At 36.6% G+C, this 19,510-nt stretch overlaps 1 protein-coding gene across 1 annotated transcript in view; it reads left to right on the top strand.

Moving 5' to 3' along the window:
- Positions 1–19,510, top strand: part of MAGI2 (membrane associated guanylate kinase, WW and PDZ domain containing 2) — a 1,715,773-nt gene that overhangs the window by 1,279,898 nt on the left and 416,365 nt on the right. Inside the window, 1 exon segment of the mRNA XM_043965407.1 lies at positions 13,954–14,011. Within this exon segment, the coding sequence (XP_043821342.1) occupies positions 13,954–14,011 (58 nt within the window).

The raw sequence follows: 19,510 nt of genomic DNA, 5'->3' as shown, positions 1-19,510 counted from the left end.
AGTAATAAAATCTGATCCTTCTGTGAACTAAAGCTTAGAGGCTCCTTTCTTATTGGCCTGGGAGAAATATCTAAAAAGGCCAGTTCAGAGTGGAGGAAGAATCTAAAAGGTCCCTCATATTTCTGGGGCCCCAATATTAAGGCGAGTCACCCAAATAATGCTCTATATATCAAATTTTGGCCCTCACATTGCCAACTCCCAGTCTAAAATGGTCTAAGACACTTATCTTCACTCTTGAAAATGCTGCCATGATGGTGTATCAAGACTGAATAGGAAAAAATAAAATTAAAATAAACAGTAGTAACCTGATCATTCTATTAAGTCATTTTATGATTTATTTAGCCCTCCCTCAAGCATTTGCTAAAAGACTGTTATATATATATATATATATGTGTGTGTGTGTGTGTGTGTACGTGTACATATATATGTATGTACATATATATATATCGCTAAATTTTGGATAAAAATTGCAATACTGTCTGATTAATATAGTATTTTTGAATGCTTGTTCAGATACTGATGGATGCCAATGCATTATAGATATTTTTAGTGCTCTCTTTTGTTTGTAGCATATAAGTTCAGATGTCACATTATAACCTTACTGAAGTTCTATGTAGATAAGGGTGAATGACCCTTTTACCCCTTCCTCCCTCCCCTTCCCCCTTCCTTTCCCTCTCCCTCTCTCCCTCTCTCTCTCTCTCTCTCTCTCTCTCTCTCTCTCTCTCTCTCTCTCTCTCCTCTTTCTGTCTCATACACATGCATGCATACACACACACACACACACACACACACACACACACACACACACACACACAGGTTTGAGTCCTGCATCAAATCCTTAGTAGCTGTGATACCCTGGGTAAGTCACTTAACTTCTCTGAGGTTCTGTTTCCTCACCTATAAAAGAGCTAAGGGAGCTCTGGCTCATGGATGATTATGGTCTTTTAAGACAATAGACCCATGAATACATTGACAATATCTAAAAAGAGTATATGATTTCCAAAATTCTCCCTTAGTGACACTCCACCTGACTCTACCTTTTCTCTAGCTGCCCTTCACACCTGGAATGTTCTCTCTCCTCATCCCTGTCTTCTGACTTCTTTAGCTTCCTTTAAAACCGTTGAATTCTCTTCCACATTCTTAATGTCTTTCCTCTGAGCTTATTTGTATTTATGCTATCTAGAGTTGTTTTCATGTTCTTTCTTCCATTAAAATTGGTGATCTCGGAGCTCAGGGATCGTGTTTTTTGTTTGTTTTTTTTATATCCTGTACCCTTAAGCACAGTGCCTGTCACATAGCAGTTGATTCTTTTCTTTTCTTTTCCTTTCTTTTCTTTTCTTTTGGTGAGGAAGTTGGGACTAAGTGACTTGCCCAGGGTCACACAGCTAGTAAGTGTGAAGTGTCTGAGGCCAGATTTGAACTCAGGTCCTCCTGACTCCAGGGCTGGTGCTCTATCCACTGTGCCACCTAGCTGCCCCTTAGCAGCTGATTCTTAAATGTTGCTGCTGCTGCTGTTGCTGGGTACAAATGAAATACTCTAGAAATTATTTTGGGGACACTATTACAGGCACATATACATTAAGCTCCATATCTTGTCTATGTTTCAACATTATTATTAATATTTTAATTCATACCAGTATTCATTAAACACTTAATTATGTTCCAAGTACTGTGCTAAATTCTGGAGATACAAAGAAAGCAAAAACACAGTTCCGGCTCTTCACCAGTGGGTAAGGCATGAGATGAAATATGCAATATAAATTACACTATCCTCCAAATAAAATGGTACTACTCAACATTTTTCTCTGTGAGGAAACTTTTTCCTTCTTCCTCTCCTAATCCCATACCTCATCTAGTGTGACCCTCAAATGGAGTAGATATGAAATTCTGTGAAATCCCAGCCACTTTACATGCTGGTCAGAATAATCTGTAGTCTCTGTCCAGCCTAAGGAAAAAGTTTAACACTAGGACCCTTGCCATAATCTGATTCTCTCTGTCGCTTTGCTCATTAAGCAAGTGTGTTGTGTAATATACGGTACTTTTAAGAACCACTTCACATCGCAAATGGAAAGTTTGGAAAAGTGCCTTTCCTCTCTTCACAACACAAATGATGTTGACAGCTGGTGTTTTTATTGGTTTTTCAAGCATTCTTTTCCGAATTGCTTCCCAGCTGCTTCTTCACCCTGACAGGAGCATGCTAAGCTCAGCAGACCAGAAAACATATAGAATCCGTGACACAGCAATGTCCCCCCAGCCCCTGTTCCTCAAATGCCCCAGCTAGCTTATTTATAAAACATGCCCACCTCTTAGGAATTATGATCTTCATGGCCTGAACAAAATGGATGCTGTTCTTTAACGGTATATAAAATCAGCACAGTGCTACTTAAACCCGCCTGGCAGAAGATGCTTTGAACAGTACCATCCAAAAAAACTTTACCAAACTAATTTTATATACTCAAGCTTGAGCAGCCCAGTGTTTCCACTGAGGCGGTTCTGTTTGACTAAGCTAAATGGGATTTTTAATCAACATTAAATATAGCTTAAAGGCTTCATCTCAAATGGAAAAAATTAATAGAACAAATCCTTATGTAGAATTAGTTTTGTCCAGTATGAAGAACAAAGGTAAGTATTTCCTTTTTTTCACAGATCCCTAAATCTATTATTACATGAGATATTTAGAAGCTTCTCCTAGACATTTCAAATGGTAAGAGGCTCTCACCATAATATAGGGTGCCCCAGCAATTTTAGTGCAATTAAAGTTTTTAAAACCATACAAAGATGTTTTGGGACACCCTGTACATCAAGGTAATTTTGTTTTAAAATACTTATCTGCTGAGATATAATTTCTGTAAAATCAATTCACTGAAATAAATCCAAATGACAAACATGATCCTAACTAATGACATTAAGAACATATTGGGGGCAGCTAGGTGGCACAGTGGATAAGGAACCGGCCTTGGATTCAGGAGGACCTGAGTAGTTCAAAGCCAGCCTCAGACACTTGACACGTACTAGCTATGTGACCCTGGGCAAGTCAGTTAACCCTCATTGCCCTGCCAAAAAAAAAAAAAAAGAACATATGGATCAATCATAATGGACTTTGTCTATAAATTTATTTTGCCTTTAGAAATTACCTGATGTGATATTCCTATAACTTTAGGGTGTTCACTAGAATGTAATAGCATTTAACCTGGAAGGGCCCTTGCCAATCATTTTGTACAAATTCTTCATTTTCCTCTTATCTGAAAATGTGGGCCTTCTACCTCCAGAAGTCCATGGTTCCATTCTCTTCTAGAACTAGATCAGTATCTTTATAGTAATTCTAAAGAGTTGAAATTGGTGATGCCAGCCATGATATATATGAGTCACAGACTGTTTTTAAATTTGGAAACAAAGAATCAGGACACACACACACACACACACACACACACACACACACACATATAAAATCCAGGACAAAATCAAGACTTTACTCATCATCTGTTTAGTTCACCGATTTGTCAGTGAAGACTTGGTCTCAAAGGACAAAACTCTAAACAGCACAGAGGGTTAAATTAAGCCTTATATAGCTTAGCCCATGAAATCCCATAACTGTCTCAGATGGAACTATCCCTTCATGTAGGATACTAGTCCTATATCTATTAACACATAAGGAACCATATTGGAAAAGACTGGATCTCCACTGGCAAAACATAATGGCAAATTAGCTAGTTAATTCAAACAAAATCTTGCCTTTGTTCTGACTTATCCAAGGTCAACATCAACCCCAACTTCCTAGTAAGTTCCAGCCTCCTACCTCATTCTCCCTCAATTTCCTTCTAGCCTCCCCCCTAAGTGCCTGTTACTTGCTGTCAACATCCTCAGTGACAGTCTCCCCGTTTTAACCGTATGTTCAGACTCATCACTTATCACTTTTCTCAACAACCAACCTCTCTTCCTTTCTCCGTTATTTCAACACATGGCCTTCACACAACCCTGCTAGTCTTCCCAGAATTTCAGTCTCAGCCTTTCTCAATCTAGCTTATCCCACCTCTGAGAACCAGTTCTGACATAGCACAAATGTCACTGAATCAAGAATGTAAATCATATTTTCTCTCCTCGCCCCCAATATTAGAATTTTCAGTGTAAATGTACTCCCACTGTTCAGTCCTCAGGGTTTCTTGCTTTATACTCTCTCCCTCAGAAGTTGGATCCACTACCTACCATCCCTTCAACTATTGCTTCTAAAAATAACTCCAATCTATCTCTTTGATCCTGGCAACTCTCTTGAAATTGAACCTCACATTCTTTCTCAACTGCCTTTTGGACATCTCTACTTAAATGTGGCACCATCAGAAGTTCCCCCTTATAGTGTTCTCTTTGCTGTCAGTGATTCCATCATTCTCCCTATCAGTAATGCACATAATTTTAATGCCATTTTTACTTCTCCCTTTCCTTCTCCCCCATTAGCTATCATTCACAAAATCATATGAATCCTTCCATAATATCTTTCCCACACATCCCTCCAGTTCCATTCGCACTGACACAACCCTAGCCCAACTTCTCAATACTTCATGTCTATAACTATAGCAATAATCTCTCAGTGTTCAGCCCCTGGTCTCTCCCCTGTGTGACTTCTCCAATATAGCACTTGCACATCACTTGTCCTGAAGCATGTTTTTTTTTTACACATCAGCATTGGTTTCAAATCTTCAGCCATTCCCTATTGCCTAAAGGATAAATTACAAATTTCTTACCTCAGCATTCAAAGTTCTTCACAACCAAGCCCTTGCCAATCTCTCCGGCCTTAACTTTCATTATTCACCAACACACAATTCCAAGAAAATCAGATTATTCTTTCCTGAACTGCCCATACATACCATTGCCTCCTTCTATAATTCCCTTCTCACTCCTCTCCACTTGTCTGAGTCCAAAAACTTTTCACAGTCCAACTTAAGTTTCATCTCTTCTATGAAGCTTTCCCTAAACATCTTCACTTTCATCTTAACTATGAATTTCTTGTAGCACTTACAATCAATACCCATTAGGTACTTACCATGTACCACCTTATTGTGGTATCAGATAACATAAGTGGGAAAGATAAGATAATATAGTGGGAAAAGCACTGGGTTGATGATAGAGCAGTTCGGCATAAATTGTGGCTCAACCACCTACTCATTAGATGAGTACAGGCAAGTCACTGAAACTTTCCAAGTCTTAACTTCCTCATTATAAGATGAATATAACATTTAAGCTATAAATCTTATAGAGTTTTGTGAATAAAGTGTTTTCATTTTTACTTCCACAACAATCCTAACTTTTTCCCCTCCCCACTAATACAACCAGAACTTTATTTCAGAACCTCATCACCTCTCACCTGAAGTATTCTAATAGCCTCCTAATTGGTCTCGACATTTCCAATATCCCTCCTCTTCAGCCACACTGTTGTCTGGAGGATCTTTTTAAGGAGCAGGTCAAGCCATAACATTCCACTCCTCAAAATTTTTGGTGATTCCCTATTGCCTCAAGGATAAATACAAACTCTTCAGTCTGGTCTCAAAAGTGCTCTAAAACACAAAGTTGGCCCAGAACTTGTTGGCCCATGGGACTAAGGCTCAAGCTCAAGCTCCCAGAACACAACTTCTTAGTAGCCTCTGGTCATATTGACTTGGATTTCTGGTCACCTGAGGACATAAAAAAGCCTACCCACATGGAGTCAAGTTACCTAGACAACAAAGATGTCCCTATATCAGAGGAATTGCTATATCCTTCCCTATTGACCAAATGGGTTTCCTTATGGAAACAAGGGGAAACCAATCTACCTAAGCTAAGTGCTACAATATCCTCTTTGAATAAATTTTCTTTGCTTTCTTTTAAATAACCTATAATAGTCTCCTTTTCTTCAAAAATTGAACCTTATCTAACAGAGAATCAGCCTGAGTTAGAGTCACCCCTTAGAGTATGGTATCCCCTGAGTGGAATATAAGTTCCTTAAGAGATTTTGATCATCTCTAGTGCCTAGCACATACCTTCTAGTATGTACTTGATAAATGTGTTTCACTGAATGGGGTAAGCCATGAACACCATATGAATATAAGCTCTTCGTAGTAATATTTGTGCCAGACCCTCATTTTGTCCCAAAATGAAGTCTTTTTCAGCCAGAAACTAAAGGGAGCACTTTACCCTTTAATGTCATTAACTCTCCAATACCTCTCTCCCTACTTCTCCCCTACCCACCTTGATTGGTGTTTGTGTCAGATACCCATTACATCCAGGAGCAGGCTACAGCCACACTTTACTCTCTAGACTTCTCCCCAGCCTTGAATCATAATTAAATCAACTCTGCCAGTCTCCTCCCCTAGTGCCCCACTCACAGTCCAGAAACTTCCCAAAGCTATTATCACACTGTGCCCACCACCTCCAAATATGGGTTATCTCCACCTATTAGAATGTGAGCATCCTGAAGTCAACAGTTGTCTTATTTTTTCATTTGTATCCCCAGTGCTTAGCCCAGAGTCCAGAACAGAGTAAGTGACTTGATAAATACTTTTTCATTCATTCATTCATTCATTCATTCATTCATTCATTCATTCATTCATTCAATTAGAGTATCAGTTTCTTATAGCATTGGAAAATGTATTTTGCCTTTTTTTTTTTGCAGGGCAATGAAGGATAAATGACTTGCCCAGGGTCACACAGCTAGGAAGTGTCAAGTGTCTGAGGTTGGATTTGAACTCAGGTCCTCCTGAATCCAGGGCCAGTGCTTTATCCACTGTGAGACCTAGCTGCCCCTTATTTTGCCTCTTTTTATCTTCCCAGGCCTAGAACAGCAGCCATTTAAATATTTACTGATGCGATCTTGGGATTGTATTATTTGTATTCTTGAAAGTTAGCAGCATGTATTGGGAATACAGTAGCATACATGGAAGAGGTGATTTAGTGATCCCAACTAAAAAAAAATAGATAAATACAGGACTAGAAACCAAAGCAGGTTGGTTATCATATATTTAATAGCAACATTAACTGCATTCCCTGAAAACTAAAAGAAAAAAATTAGCTGTGTTTACAATTTACATTTTCATAATTCTTTCTTTCTTTGAAAATGAATTGTAATATTATAAATCCACATTATTTTATGCAAATAATTAAATATAAGAATAATTTTACCACAGTAAACCTTTAATGAAACAGATGTGGAGAACTTAAAACAGGAAGCTCCCCAGTTCTTGCTAGTAATTATATACCATCACCAAACAGAGGCTCAGAGATTTCTCCTCTGAAAAGTCAAGAATTTGGGACCCTACCCTTTCCTCTCTGCTTACTTAATTACTCACATTAGGTCATTTGCACAAACTACCTATTCTTTAGTTAGTGTAGAAAACTTTTATACATCATATGAAAAACTCAAATTTCAAACTACCAACTTATACAGGCAAACAAGTTATTGGAACAGACTCTCACTTCTCATCTTCATCAAATTTTAGAACCCCCCCCACACACACACACACCATTCAGTTACATGACCCCACATGGGTAAACCACAGTTTAAGAAGCTTTGATCTAGACCAAGCATCATCCAGTAGATTAAATGCTGGATTTGGGTCAGGAAGAACCAAATTCAGATGTTGCTTCTGACATTCACTAGCTATGTGACCCTGAGCAAGTCACTTAACCCATCTGTGCCTCAGTTTCCTCTTCTATAAATGCAGTCAATAATGGTACCTACCTCCCAAGTATATAATGAAAATTAAATGAGAAACACATACAAACCATTCTTCAAAACTTCAAAGCACTATATAAATGCTAGGTATTAGTAAGAACCCTTGATTTTACATATGGGGAAACTTAGGTCCCTAAAAGCAAATTGACTTTTACTCCTCTAGGTGTTAGGAGACAGAGCCAAGATTCAAACCTATGCCCTTTAAAACCTATGCCTTTTGACTTCCAAACGAATACTATTTCCAGGTCTACAGTACTTCCTTAACTTGCTTACTATGATAATAAAATGTTTAGACTTTTACAGTTTCTTTTCCATTTTGTCCCAAGGATTTTCTGTTTGCTCTTCTCCCCATCTTTAAGTGACAGTTTGTCTTTATTGCAAGGCTCTGGGTCCTCAGCTTCAGCTAAATGTGCACTTTCTGAAGCCAAATGTGGCTGTGGTATGAGTGTCTGGATTCCTTCCAGTGCCTCCTCAGCAAGTGTCCCATCCTCGGGCCCTTTCTCTCTAAATAGAGGGGGTTCTTAGCTGCTACTCCCTATCCTCAAGTCTTTTCTTACTATCATTTCTTCTACTCCATGGTTTCTTAATCTTTTTTTTCCTGTGTCATGGATTCCCTTGGCAGCTTTAGGTGGTGCAGTGGCTGGAGACCTACTCCTGAAATCAGAAAGATCTAAGTTCAAATTTGGACTCAGATATCTATTTACTAGCTTTGACTTTGAATGACCCTGAAAAAAAACACCTTAATCTCAGTTTCTTCAGCTGTCATATAAGGATAATAATAGCATCTATAGCACAGGGTTGTCGTGAGGAACAGTGAGCTAATATTTGTAAAGCACTTAGTGCAGTATCTGGCACATAGTAGGTGCTAAATAAATATTTGCTCCTCTTTTTCTTCTCTTCCCTCATGAAGCATATAGACTCCCTCTCAGAATAATGTTTTTAAATGCATAAAATAAAGAATGTGAGATTACAAAGGAAACCGGTAAAGTTGAAATATTATAAAATTATCTCAACAAACAGATTTATGGACTCCAATGTATGAAGCCCTGTTAGCCATGGTTGTACTGATTTGTATCAATGGTTGTATTGATTTCTATCCACTCAAATGGGGTAGGCCTCTTTTCCCCCACTGTCCCCTGATCTCATCCCTAGTTTCCAGAACATATGTGATTTCTTGCTGAACCCTCTCAAATCTGGCATTTTTGAGACCCACCTACACTTTTACTACAGGGATACCTCCTCACAGACCTGTCAAGAAAAACTGGCATATTTTGGCTATAACACAATAGGGATACCACAAAGAAAGCATTATTCAGAGGTGATTGATTTCTTCAGTGCAATGGAAATTTTTGTTAACAGTAAGCCTATAAAAACCATGGGCCTCTATGAAATAGAATGCATAATATTACTATAGTAATAAAATACAAAACTTAGAACTATGGGAGATAGTGAAGTGGACATCATACTATAAAACACAATCTATGCTCCAAATTCACTGTAACATTTTTACCCCTCTAAAAAAGAGCAAGATTCACACACCCAGTACCCAGTTGTAAAAAAAAAACATCTCAAGCAATATATTCATGTAATCCATGGGGACCCAAGCTCCTCACAATATGAACAGAGTAAAGATTTATCATGATTTTACAAGAATCCAAAGGTCAGTAGTGGTTATATTTTAATTATATCAGTATATCTCTTGTCATACTTCTTCTTCTCTTTCTATTTAATGACAGAAATGTGTCCCAGGGAAATACAGAGGATAAAGTCCTACCTAAGAAGGTATAAGACACTTTCTTTTGATAGCTTTCCTGGGAAACTCCAATCTTATTGCCCATTTTATGATGCCATTTATAGAAAAAGCTAGCATGCAGATTAGGGAATACTTTTTCAGGAAAGAATTTAGTTATCACTATATAGAGATTCCAACTGGGAAAAGATTGCTAAAGAAATAAAGCTATTTCTGGTGTGTGATATTTAATTATGAATAATGTATTTAACTAGTTTTGCTGGTTGGCAGAAGGCAACTAGGTGGTGCAGTAGATAGAGCACTGAGCTTGGAGTTGGGAAGATCTGAGTTCAAATATGGCCTCAAATACTTAAAAGTTATGTGAACCTGAGCAAATCACTTAATTCCTATTTACCTCAGTTCCTTATCTGTAAAATGAGCATACAGAGGGGAAGGAAATGACAAACAACTCTAATATCTTTGCAAAGAAAACCCCATATATAAGTCTGTTGGGTCCCAAACAGTCAGATACTACTGAAATACTCAACAACAACAACAATAACAGAAAGAATAATTTAGTAATTGGAAGAATGCAGAAATAGACTCTGATCAATATATTGACCAACCATAATTCCAGGGATTAGTGATAAAACATACTACCTGACAGATGATGAAGTCAGGGGTCAGAATGAGACACATGGGGCGGCTAGGTGGCGCAGTGGATAAAGCACCGGCCCTGGATTCAGGAGTTCCTGAGTTCAAATCCGGCCTCAGACACTTGACACTTACTAGCTGTGTGACCTTGGGCAAGTAACTTAACTCCCATTGCCCTGCAAAAAAAAAAATTAATAAAAAAAAATAATGAGACACATATTTTGGCCATACCCAATGAGGAAATCTGTTTTTGCTTATCTATGAATGTTTGTTACAAAGGTGGTTTTGTTGTTATTACTGCTATTGTGTTTCCCAATTGGGGGAAAGTGAGGGAGAAATAAAATTGATTTTTTGTGAACTGAAAAAAATTCATTAAAAATAAATACTTCAGTAGTTTTATGGTTATGTTATTGCACATTTGATGGTGCTCCCTCCTATCAGTGTAAATAACTGTCCAAACGTTTTTATCCTCTATGGATCATGTCAATATCTTTCCATAAAGCCTCCACAGAGGTCCTTCATAGGATATAGATTCTATAATGGAAAATTGCATGTAAATTGCCATCCTGCTGTGTTATTTTATCTATTTTTGTGATTCTATATGGCTATATACCATGGAACACCATAATATCCAAAAAAATCAAAATTGAGGATAATCCAAAAGGCAACAGAGAGATGTATGGTGGGTTTAAGTAGGCTGTGGCATAATACTAACAATGATTTACATTTCAAAAGTGACCAAAAAAAGATATCCAGGTAAGATCAGCAAAGGAGGTGTGTCAGTGAAGCAGAAAAAGCAAGGGATAAACAAATGAACAACTTACATTCTACATTAAGGCCCACATAATACTGCCATTAATGGAGAAGACTAACTCCCGTGTTACAGGATAACTATGCTTTTTTTAGCCTTTACTTTAAGTGGTTGTTGTAGTATAAGTAGTTTAGTATGCTCATTACTATACATAGAAAAATACGTAGAATAATTAATATTGTACATCTATAGATAGGTAGATAGATGATGGATGGATGGATGGATAGATAGATGGATGGATGTTGAAAAATCACCTATGATACTCCAGAATTCAAATGGATTATAGAAAATAAAAGCCTCTGTCATATTCTGGCTCTTTTCCTTTATCTTCTTTCCTACTCACTAGTATACTTTGAATGGTAGAAAGTGTCTTTCTAGTCCTACCAAAAAATAATCAATTCCACCCACCATGTTAAACTTCATGATCTAGCCCTTCATATTGGAATGCTATTATTTACAGTTTTATCTGGCAGCTTTAAATTCTTAGGAGGTTCTTCAAGTACATATAGGTGACTCTTTTAACCTAAATAAATTGAGTACCTATATCTTTATTTATTAATACTGTTTACTTATTGTGAACCTTGTGCTATATAGACTGCAGGGCTACAACTAACAGGTATTCCTACTGCACGCATCGCAGAGGCCTTATTGAAATGTTCTTCTTGACCTCTCCTTGTCATTTAACTACAATCCAGAATTTCCCCCATGCTTACTGCTATCTGTCACCTCCCAGCATCCCATCCTGAATCTCATTATGACAATACTCTTCTGTTGTACACAGTAACAATTAGCTACTCTAAAATAACTCTTTTTAGTGGTTGAGAAAATTTTATAGGAACTCTTCAAGACCATTCCTTTTGTTCTTGGATCTGTCATGTGCTTCATAACCATGGCTTTCTGGTGACAAATAATAATTATTCAGACTTCCTGTGTTTTTTGCATTAACTCAACAAGCAGCATAGCTCTGAGCTATCTGCCTAACTTACTTTGGACATGACTTCATTTCTCTGGGCTCTAGACAATTCTCTGAACCATAAGTTACAAAGAAGGTGTTGACCTGCATTGCTAGAGGGGATTTCCTCACCTAGAAATCCATGTATTAAGTGAATGATAAAGAATTTATTAAGTACTTATCATATGCCTAGCATACTACTATGTTTTGAATACAAACAGAAAAGTGAGATAGTTCCTGTTTTCAAGGAGCTCATGCTGTAATTGGGGAAGACAACCCATTAAAGAAAGTTCAGCGGCCAGGCAGATAGGAAGTCTGAGAAATCCTAAGGGTACAGTGATGGGGTCACTGCCAAAGCCCTGGGGTCCTTAGTTCACACAAGTGGGTCTGGCAACAATACAGGGCATAGAAGCAAGAATGATTTTGTTCTTTAGTTCTTTTTCAGTGGCGTCTGACTCTTCATGACCCCTCTTGAGGTTTTCTTAGCAAAGATACTGGAGTGGTTTGCCATTTCCTTCTCTAACTCATTTTATAGATGAGGTAACTGAGGCAAATAGGTTTAAGTCACTTGCCCAGTATCTGAGATTGGATTTGAACTCAGGTCTTCTTGACTCCAGTCCTGGAACTCTATCCACTACACCACCTAGCTGCCCAAGGAAGATGCCCTATAGCAATGAAATCAAAAGCCCAGTCCCTATCCCCTATCCTAACCTATATGAATCAAATCAAATAATAAAAATGCATAGGTAAGCACAGTTGAGCTATAGTATAATCTGCCATAAATTGATATAAAATATGTGATTTTTCAAAAAGGTAATATTCTAGTCTATGACTATTATCCTCAAAATACTTTTTTTCATATAAAGGTTAATTATCTTGAGTCTAGATTATATGTTTAGGAGTGCTTGAGGGTTAAATATATATTAAACAACTTCAAACATGAATAATTTAAAAAGTAATCATAGAGCCAAGATATTATACCCAAACAATGAAGCATTAAGCATAATTTACATATTTTTTAATTCTTCAATATCTAACTTATAGAGTTTGGAACAGCCAAAAATTGTATTTTATGTAGAAGAGCATTTTTCCATGCATCTCATTTAGGGTTAAACATTATTATCCATAAAATAAAGTATGCTAATAGCAAGTAAACAATGTTTATATTTTCATTATAGTCAACTCTTATCTTCTGTCTCTGGAGGAGAATTCCTTCTAAAGGCTTATTAACTTGAGAGAAAATTATTAAAAGTCAGTATCTATTTTTCAAGTTTGCCTACTGAATATCACATTTTTGTATCTAATTGAATGTGTGGCTCTTTTTGAGATGCTAATATGAATATTAACTGCTATGATGTGAATATGTGAATAACATTGTTAAGGGATGTATATCCATAATTTTATTTATCTAAAATTCTTTGATTAAGAAGACTTTTGGTAGCATTTAAATTTTAATAAAAATACTTTGGTTGATATGTAATTTCATAGGTGTGAGTGCTCTCTGTATAATTCAGATCCACAGATCTGTAACCCCTCCATGGTAGATAGAATATGTTGTATTTTTCAGGTGATATGAATCAGAAAATGACATTGATTGGTCTACCGTATAATAAAATAAATTATAAGTTCAATATTCCAAATGAATATAAATCACTTTAGGATATAACAATGTCTTGGTTTATATAATTATTTATGATTTCCTCATCTCAAGAACGAACTTTGAAAACATGAACTTTGTTGGACAATGTTTCTTTTTATAATGTGTAGCTATAATGATTTATATTACTTTTAGGAAGTAATTCCTCCCTTCTCCATCTTAAGTAATTTAATAGTATATGTAATTGCATAATATATTCCAATATTACTACCCTTGCTGTTTGGCACAGTGCAAACAGCTAGACCCAAAAGTATTGTTTTAGAGACCAGGAAATTTTTTAACTGCCAATTTTCAAGCCCGTACTTCTTGCAGATGCTATGGTATATATCTGAAAATTGGCACTGCCTTTGAGTACTATACTCAAGTATGTTGTACGATATCTTCAGTCACTGTACACTAAAATTATATCATTTTTAATTGTAAGATGTGATTTCTGTGCTTTATTTTTCAGAACTTCCATATGGCTGGGAGAAAATTGATGATCCCATATATGGCACTTATTATGTTGAGTAAGTCTTGAAATGTGATATTAATTTGCTATTAATATGTTCTAGAACTATATTTGTTTCTCATATATTGAGCATATGTGGCTTAAAGTTCCTTTTATTTCCATTTCATCTTTCTCTGAAGTCTCCACAAATAATCTGCCTGCAGCATAGCCACACTGGCTTTTTCCTTGCTTCCCAAGTTGGCTCATTTGCTACTCCTTTCCTTTGAGGACTGGTTTTATAGCACCAAGTCCAAAAGTGGGTTTCCAACTATGCTATTCAAATGGGAGATAATTAAGGATATCATAGTAAATGTCACTTGCTTTCCCATCACAGTGTTGGGAGCACTTGATTGTGCAGACAACATAGTCTATGAAACTGAGCTATATTTTAAAATTAATTAAGTGAAGTGTGCATGCCTTCTAGATGAAGAATAAAGTAAAAGCTGATTTTTTTTTGCTTATTAAAATCCATTGAAAATGGATGGTACTCCCTCTCTTGAAATGATTTTTCATGGCACACATTAAGAGATGTAGGTTCATTGCTTCAGTTTACCTGAGCACAAAGTTTGCCCTACTTAGGAATTTTCTTTCTTTAATAAGGGCAAATAGAGGGTTTGTAGATACCTACTTATTCCTTGGGGAACTAAATCCAATATCAGTAAAATTTTTTGGCCACTTATATGATTGTGTTTTCGTGAAGTGCTCCCTTTCACTCAAGGAGTTCATATTATTCCTCAGTTGGCTTGGAACAACCAAAGGTGTGAGTGTAATGAGTAAACAAGTCTGCCTATTTTGTAACAAAAAATCAACATCTTAGTAAGTAATAAGGATGGGAGTCAGTTACAATAACCTTGTTCACTTATGTTCATTTCAGACATCTTTATAGCTATAGAGGAAAGTACTCCTATTGGAAATGCCAAAAGACAGGAGTTCAGATTTTGCCTCTGTTATCAGAGCCACAGCTAGCAACATTAGCACCTGGGGCAACTGCCACAAATCCATGTTCAGTTTAAGGTTTAGGGAGACAGGAGAAACCTTGAGCCTTGGGACCCAGGGTAGGAGAAAAGAAGCATTTTTTATAGCTATCTATTTAAACTCATTGTAATTGCTAACTCGGATATTAAACTCAGTTATTTCTGTTTAATGAAGGAGTACAAATACTATTAATACCTTGGTTCAAAGCCCCAAGAACCCTATCATAGGTATGGCTCTATCTGCTATTCGCTACCGTCAACACATCACCTAACCATTCTTTTCCTCACTTTCCTCCTATGTAAAATGTGGAACTTATACTAGATCATGTCTAGTGTCCCTTCCAATTCTAAATGTATGGTGAATTTAGTGATTTTTTTAAAAAGTGATTTCAAGATATTCATTTTTCATCTCTTCTGATAACCCCCCTTCCATTCTCTTCCCTTCCTACTCTATCACCATGTGTCCTTACTTCTCCTGTCTCAAAATCTGGCACAAATTATCAATTCAATGCAGCAAATGTTAATTATCTACTATGTGCAATATACTGTGATGGGGTTGGGAATATAAAGAGGAAGAAAAGGAAAGCTTTCCCTACTCTCAAATAACAAACATTCTACTAGGACATAAAACTAGGACATTTACATGAATGAAAAAGTAGAAGGTAAGTTGGAAAGAGAAAAGAGAACCAAGAGGTGAGGTGAAAAAGGGAGACTTCCTAGAAGAAGTGGTACCTGAACTGAGTCTTGAAGAAATCTAAGAGTTCTGAGATAGTGTTTACAAGGCATGTAGCTTATTTTGTGTAAAAGCCAGTAGATAGGAAAGGATTTGTTGTATGTTGTTTTTTTTAATCAAAACTAAATTTGTTTCCTTACAACTTCTATATTCCTGTCCTAGTTGTGTCCTCTAAGCCCAAGCAGAATAAATGTATTCTCTCTTCTACACAGTGTTATTGTTCATCATTTTTCATTGTGTCCAACCCCCATTTGGGTTGATTTGTTTGGGGTTTTTTTTGGCAGAGATACTTGACTGGTTTGCCATATCTTCCTCTAGGATCATTTTATAGATGAGAAAAGTGAGGCAAACAGGATTAAATCACTTTCCCAAGGTCACACAGCTAGTAAGTCTTGGAGAGCAGATTCAAACATGGGAAGATGAGTCCTTCTAACTCCAGTCCGGGCCACTCTATGTACTGCATCACCTAGCTACCCCTTTTACACAATTGCCAGCTCTTCAAATACTTGAAAACAGCTATACTGTCCTACCTTATTCTTCTAAGCATTTCCCATTCCTTCGGTCTATCTACATAACTTAAGATTCATTTGACCAACATCCTCTAGATACCCTCTAGTCACTGTCATCTACTACTACTACTACTACTACTACTACTACTACTACTACTACTACTACTACTACTACTACTACTACTACTACTATTACTACTACTACTACTACTATTCACATGATCATATAATGCTTTAAGGTTTGAAAAGTTGTTTGTATAGATTAGCTCACAACAGCCCTGTGAAAATGTTACAACAGGTATTTTCATTTCCACTTTACAGATGAAATTAAGACCCATTATACAACTTGCTTATGATTGTGCTACTAGATAGTATAAAAGGCAGAATCTGAACCCAGGTCTCTCCTGAGATCAAATATTTCCACTATAATAGTAACAGTGCCCACAGGACTAACAATACAGTCTAAGCAGGGTAGGGTATAGGATTATTACTTTTCTATTCCTGACTCTATGTTGCTCTTAACATAGCTTTCATTTGTATTGGCTCTTTTAACTATCATATCAAACTTTTGATTCATCTGCAACTTGTAGCCCACTACAATTCCCAGATATTTTTATACAAACTGTTCTCTAGCTAACCTTTACCTATTTTGTAATCCTTAAATCACTGTTTTCAATATCTAAGGGCAAGACTTCAAATTTATTACTATTAAATTTCATTTTGTTAGATTTATCTTGGTATCTTACTCTATCCATATCTTTTAGGTTCCTGACTCTACCATTCAGAGAGTTAACTATCTCTCCTACCTTTTATATATCTACAAATTTGTCATCAATTGGCATTTATTAAGGACCTATTATATGGATGGTATTGGGGATACAAAGATAAAACCAGAAGCAATTCCTGGCCTCAAGGAGCATATATTCTACCTGAATGTCTTTCTCCAAGTCACCAATAAGATGATAAAGAGCACAAATCCCTGGAAAACTCCACTAGTGACTTCCAAATTAATTTCAAGCCATTAATAATTACTCTTTAACATTGGCCAATTAACCACTTCAGAATGCATCTAATTCTACAGTGAATTAGTGGGCATCTCTCATACATGAATAGCATAATGATGTTCAGTCATTTGAGTCATATCTGACTCTTCATGATCCCATTTGGGTCTTTGCACTAATAGTGGAGTGATTTGCCATTTCCTTCTCCAGCTCATTTTATAGATAAGGAAACTGAGTCAAATAGGGTTAAGTGACTTACCCAGAGTCACACAGCCACTAAGTGTCTGAGGCCACAGTTGAACTCAAGAAAATGACTCTTCCTGACTCTATCCACTGTGCCCCTAGCTGCCCTAAATAACATGATAAGCTTTACGAGATGCTTTATCAAAATTGATATTAACTCTACCTACAGTAGCAATGCCAAACTCAAATAGAAAAGGAGATACTAAACAGTGCAGAAGGATCTCTTCAGGCTGCATATTGACCCAGAAAACCACATATTGACATTATTTATGTTCTATTGTAATTTTATTTATTTTGTTAGATATTTCCCAGACACACTTAAATCTGGTTGAGCTATGTCTGACCTACATCATTCCCCTAATCTAACAGTGTAGTAGTGTTTTCCAAAAAAAGGGAATGAAATTACTATATCATGACACATTCCTGATGAAATTATGCTAGTTCTTTGTAATTACTGCTTTCTTTGCTATATTGTTAACAAACCATTCTTTTCATGATACATTCTAAACTTTTGCCAGTAATCAAAGCCAAGCCATAATTTCTTGAAAACATTCTCTCACCTTTTTTTGAAAATAGATACATTTGTCCTCTTCTAGTTCTGTGGTACTACTCCTTGTTTGCAAGTGCAATAATGAATTCTCTTAATGCCATTCCCACTAAACGCTCATCAAATTTAGAGATAGGGGGCAGCTAGGTGGCGAAGTAGATAAAGCACCAGCCCTGGATTCAGGGGTACCTGAGATCAAATCCAGCCTCAAACACTTGAAACTTATTAGCTATGTGACCTTGGGCAAGTCACTTAACCCCCATTGCCCTGCAAAAAAAATTTTTAATCTAAAAAAAATTTAGACATAGAAGGGAGTTTACATGTCCAAAGTCCAAATCTTTTTTTTTTTCAAAAAGAAAACTGAGGGTCAGAAGGAGTAAGTAACATCCGAGATCACATAGTTGGTAATAATCATGAGAGCCAGGATTTAAAACCTTTCATTTAATAAATATGGCAAAGATGAAAACGAAGATGTTTTTTTCAGTGACAAAAATATTTGGAGGTTATAAGTAAAATAGCTGTGTGGCCACTAAGTCCCACTTGCTTCCCATCAATCATAGTGTATATATATTGTGTGTGTGTGTGTGTGTGTGTGTTTGTATGAGTATACCACTTAACTATATACATTCAGTGTTCAATCCATTCAATACAGTTCAACACATTCAATGTTCCTGGATTAATTTCTCATCATAAAAACTATCCAACAAATGTTACTTCCATTCAATTGACTGAATTTGATTGAAAGTGCCTGTAACTATTTTAGCTGAAATCCAAAGCTCTTCCACTCTACGAAAAGAAAGAGAACAGATGTGGAACTTACAAGATGTGATCTTTATTGCATTTGCTTGCCAAGTACACTGAATAAGAACTTTCCCCCTGGTATAAATCTATTCATCACTCACTCATACCTAGTCAGCATTTTACAATCTGGTTCCCAACAGGGAAATCCTTTTCCACATTTCTGAGTCCTGGCATGTAAAGTGGCCAAAGGGCAAGAGTCCTATTGCACCCAAGTTTTTGTAAATAGTGCCCTTCTTTCCGTTGATCATTAAGGTGTTCATACATAAGCTTTTTTTCCATACCAAATAACTTGGTACTATTTACAGGCTTCTTAAATATCATTTAGTGAATTATACCTTGGCTATGTCTACACATTTGAAATGAGGGATACAGGAATTTATAAAATTCAACAAAAGCACTATTCCCCACACCCAAAAGCATACTGCCTCATCTTCTGGACACGTTTACGTAACCATAGGCTCATTTTTGGCTTGACTTCTAGATTGTGCCAATTTTTCATTTAATGTTGTATGTATGTGTATGAGGAAGGTCTGCTCAGGAAACTGACATGTCTTTTATTATATGACAAATGGTGTAAATTGCACATGGGTATCCTGATATAAAACTGAATGCTGTGGTTTTTAAGTTACTACTGATGTGGGGGCAGCAGGGTGGAAGTCAATGGGGAGAGGTATGGAACCAGGTTTACTTAGCTGAAGTTAGTTCAACAA

Source organism: Dromiciops gliroides, chromosome 5 (assembly GCF_019393635.1).
Source record: "Dromiciops gliroides isolate mDroGli1 chromosome 5, mDroGli1.pri, whole genome shotgun sequence".
Lineage (NCBI taxonomy): Eukaryota > Metazoa > Chordata > Mammalia > Microbiotheria > Microbiotheriidae > Dromiciops > Dromiciops gliroides.
The sequence above is the reverse complement of the archived record's forward strand: the minus strand, read 5'-3'. Positions and strand labels throughout refer to the sequence as shown.